Consider the following 4,262-nt stretch of genomic DNA (forward strand, 5'->3'; position numbering starts at 1 on the left):
TGTTCGACATACATAAATTCATTAAGTCTAAAACTTATTTACATCTGCTTGCATTGTTACATTACCAACGCTAAATAATAATATTAGTTCATTATAATTCGCTGTTGCATTACTTATGCTAAAATTATACTTAATAATAATACATTGTTCCATTTTCTATTCTAAAATTACGTCGGCAAGTTGTCAACCAACAAAACTTAACACAATTCTTTGTTTACAAAAACGTACTTGTATAATTATATAAAGAAAAAAACTACACTAAATCTTTGATGAAAAGCACGACAACGATGAACATTTATAAATACTTACCAACTTACTTACCAACACTTGAATTTTATGTGTAAGTATAATAACAATCTTACTCCTGAAGTTTTTATAAGTAAATTTAATAAAAACCCAAATGAGAAGTGTTTAGAAATTTTTATAAATAAATGTAAGACATAGGGCAAAGAGCCCTAATAATGGCCGGGTCTTATTAAGAGCCCAATTTGGGTCCGCTTTTATTGCATTTATTTATTTGGCGGAACATTTATCTAGTTGTTGATTATACTTTTCTGTTTCTTTAATATATCTATGTTTTAATCTAACTTTTATAAATATTTTTTTCAGTCTTGATTTTAAGGAAATCTTATTTTTCTCAAGGTTAATTTAAGTGAATATTTTATGCCGTAAAATGTAATTTTTGGTTTTTTCATGCAATTTTGAGACATATTTTAACGCAATATTCTTTCAGGTATGTCTTTTTGGTTTATTTTGATCTGTTGGGTACTTTAATATTATTATGTAAACTGTTTTGTTTGTCGATATACGATAGGCAGAAGCATCAATATAACCTAAACTCCCAGATTTTAAATAGGTCTCAATAATAGCCATTTATTTAACCAAATAAGAGCCACGGCTCCTATTTTTAATATCAAGTTATTACGTGGCTGTTATTAGGAAAATAGTTTAATTTATTGTGTATATAGTTTAAACACAAATTGTGTCACAATAAATTAGACTTATATGTCCTTATTATAAAAGTTCTAATAACTTGTATGTCCTAATTGTATCCTTATTATAATTATACTTAGTGTTTATACATGGTAAAGTAAATATTGATTATAGTTAATATAAGGCTTATATTAACTATAATCAGTATTTACTTTAACATGTATAAATACTAGGTATAATTAGTATTTATTTTACAGTATTTATTATAACAGTTTATTATGTCTGTAAGTATGTAATTTTATTTGTTTTAATGTTTGTAAATATATAAAGTAATGGTTTGTATTTTATAATTTATATAATAAAAATAAACAAAAATTATTATTATTAATATTTACTAGCTACATAACAATTTAAAATATATATATTTTGTATATTTAATTTAATGCTCACTAAGTATTATGTATTATAAGTATTATGTTGTATTTAACCATTGTACTTATGTATGCTATTTCTGTTATGTTATGATAAGCATACTTTATGCTTGTATATGTATTTGTTTGTGGTATCTGTATATAACCTTACAAAAATCTAATGTAAATACATTATCATAACAATGTAGTCAGTATTCTCTATCTTTTAGTTAATTTGAGTAATTATGGGAAAAACCACGAAAATCGCAAAAAAGAATAACAAGATTAAAAAGAACACTGCCTCTAGTTTTAATTCAAAGTTGTACCAGAAAATGACAAATGTTAAGAGATTTCAGTGGTCCAACAGAGATATGAAAAATACAATTGCAGCTGTTCAAAATATTTTAATGTCGCAATGAGAAGCTGCAGCACAATTTAGTATTCCTCGGTTAACCCTTGGTAAATATCTTAAAGGCAATTCAGTTCATGGTGCCAAACCCGGACCTAGTCCAATATTATCAATGAATTTAGAGCTAAAACTTGTTGAATATGCCGCAACAAGAGCTGAACTTGGATTTGGATTTGGAAAGAGACAATTTAAAAAATATGCATCAGATTTAGCCACAAAGCACAATTTAAAGTTTAAGCGTTCAACTCCTTCAGAAAAATGGTGGCGCTCATATAATCAGCGACATAAAAATTTAGTTTTGCGAAAGCCTGAAGGTACTTCATCAGTCCGTCATCATTCTTCATTCTTTTAATACTGCAAATGCACCATCAAGCTCAAATTGGAGTTTTAGTGAGACAGGTTGGACAAAGCAAGGAATTGCATTTCTTTGGTTCACTAATACTTTCTTGCCTAATATAGGTAGAAATAGGCCACAAATTCTCATAGTTGATGGTCACGATTCTCATAACTTTGTTGAGTTATTGTCTGTTGCAATCGAAAATAACATTTATATTGTCGAAATGCCAGGGCATTGTTCGCATTGGCTCCAGCCTCTAGATCGCACAGTTTTGTCCTCTTAAAACCTATTATAATCAAACATGTCATGAATTAAAGAATGAATATCCTGGAGTTACTATTGACAAGTTAACTTTTTGTGGCCTTTTTAAGAAAGCCTGGGATCAAGCTCTCACAGCTGCTAATATTATTTCAGGGTTTCGATCATGTGGCATTTTTCCATACTATCCGTCTGCTGTTCCATGCATAGCTTACTTGTCTAATTCTGTTTATTCCATACAACAGCTACTTGACTCAAATCATCTGCTTGAATCAAGTCTGCATCCAATCAAAACTGACACTAAAATAACAAGATCAGAATATGCAATAGAAGAGGAAGTTGATTTTGAAGTAGAATTAATTAATAAACCTGGAAATATGTCTGAATCTAAAATAGATAATAATTTGATAAACCTTGACAATAATTCTTTGATATGGGATACCCATTTGACTCATGAGCAGTTTACAACTTTTAATTTCTGTATTCAAAATGACTACCACATCCCAGATCCCTTGTATAAATTATATAAAGAATTTAAACTGAAACAGATTTCATGTACAAATACCATTTTAGAAATAGATGACTCTGTTCCGATGCCAAATGAATCTATAGTTACTATTCCATTTCTAAATGAAACTATTATTCAGCAAGTTCGTGTGCCAAATGAAACAACTGGGCAATCTAGTTTTCTTCCAAATAAAACCACTAATGATTGTAACCAGATGCCAATTAAAGCCATTGTTCAGCTTAGTCTGACACCAATTATGTTGTGTACAAACCATTCAAATAATGATAGTGACAATGATATTTTGCCTTATCCAAAGATATATACTATCAAGTCAAAAGAAAATCGAAAAAAGGCTCAAAAATATTTTGTATTAACTTCTCAAGAAGCAATGCAATCTAAAGTAAATGATGAGGAGAAAAAAAAAAAGAAAGTCGCAGTAGCTGAAGAGAAAAAATTGAAAAAACAAAAAGAAAAAGAAAATAAAGCACAACAAAAACAGGAGAAAGAGATACAAAAGCTATCTAAAAAGCTAGCTCAGTTAGAATGAGAAAATTCAGTTCAACTCCTAAGATATTGGAATTCAATATCTCTTTAAAGTACCAGATAATGCAATTATCTCCATCAATAATGAGCAAACGTAAATAGATTATTATCAACAGATTATTATCAAATTCATTATCAATATATTGTGAAAACTTCTTCTTCTTATTTTAATATTATCAAAACTTCTAACATATTATTGTAAAGCTTATTGTACCTATATTGAAAATTGCATTATTAAATGCTAGTTGAAATCTTATAACAGCTATGTGCTAAAGCTATTTTTTTATTTAAAGTTTGTTTTATGCTTGATTTTCTATAAAAGTAATTAAAAAGTTTCTTAACTTATTTTGTATTTCCTTTTTGATAGACTATCTTTTATTTGAATAACAAATGAAAACTGTTTAAGTTTTTTTGTTTAATATCAACCAATATAATATTTTTAAGCGAAGTATAGAATATTTTACTTATAAAAAAATTATCTTGGTTTGTAGTTCTTTAAAGTAGATCGTAGTTCATTATTAGGCATTAATCGTCTGTCTGAATAATACTTTTCGATATATAAGCATTCTTAGATATATTGATTTTAGGTAATGTAAGTGGCTCATAATAGGTAACCTTTTTTAATTTGCTGGCTATTATTTGGTCTACCCGGCCAATAATTGGTACAAATTTAAAATCTCAGTTTAAATACATTTTTATGTGAATTAAAAATGTTTTAAAAATAAAAAAGGTTTGTATAAGGTGTAGGCGTTGGTCATTAATAAAACAGTATAAAAAAAAATTCACCATTAGTTTAAGACATCCTACACGACATTTTATAAAAAAATTGTGGTCATTAATTGGTCACTTTGCCCTAAAAATTAC

The 4,262-nt window shown here is 27.8% G+C and overlaps 1 protein-coding gene across 2 annotated transcripts; it reads left to right on the forward strand.

Moving 5' to 3' along the window:
* Window positions 1-220: 220 nt before the first annotated feature.
* Window positions 221-3,737, forward strand: LOC136081588 (uncharacterized). 2 transcript variants are annotated; one of them, XM_065798994.1, is made up of 2 exons: window positions 221-340; window positions 1,574-3,737. In XM_065798994.1, the coding sequence occupies exon 2, from the start codon at window positions 2,725-2,727 to the stop codon at window positions 3,400-3,402; it is 678 nt and encodes a 225-aa protein (XP_065655066.1). In that variant the 5' UTR covers window positions 221-340; window positions 1,574-2,724; the 3' UTR covers window positions 3,403-3,737. The 2 variants fall into 2 exon arrangements, with proteins under 2 accessions (XP_065655066.1, XP_065655067.1); XM_065798995.1 differs by lacking the exon at window positions 221-340 and adding an exon at window positions 709-733 and having other exon boundaries at window positions 1,574-3,545.
* The last annotated feature ends 525 nt before the right edge of the window (window positions 3,738-4,262 follow it).

This window comes from Hydra vulgaris, chromosome 06, assembly GCF_038396675.1.
Source record: "Hydra vulgaris chromosome 06, alternate assembly HydraT2T_AEP".
NCBI lineage: Eukaryota > Metazoa > Cnidaria > Hydrozoa > Anthoathecata > Hydridae > Hydra > Hydra vulgaris.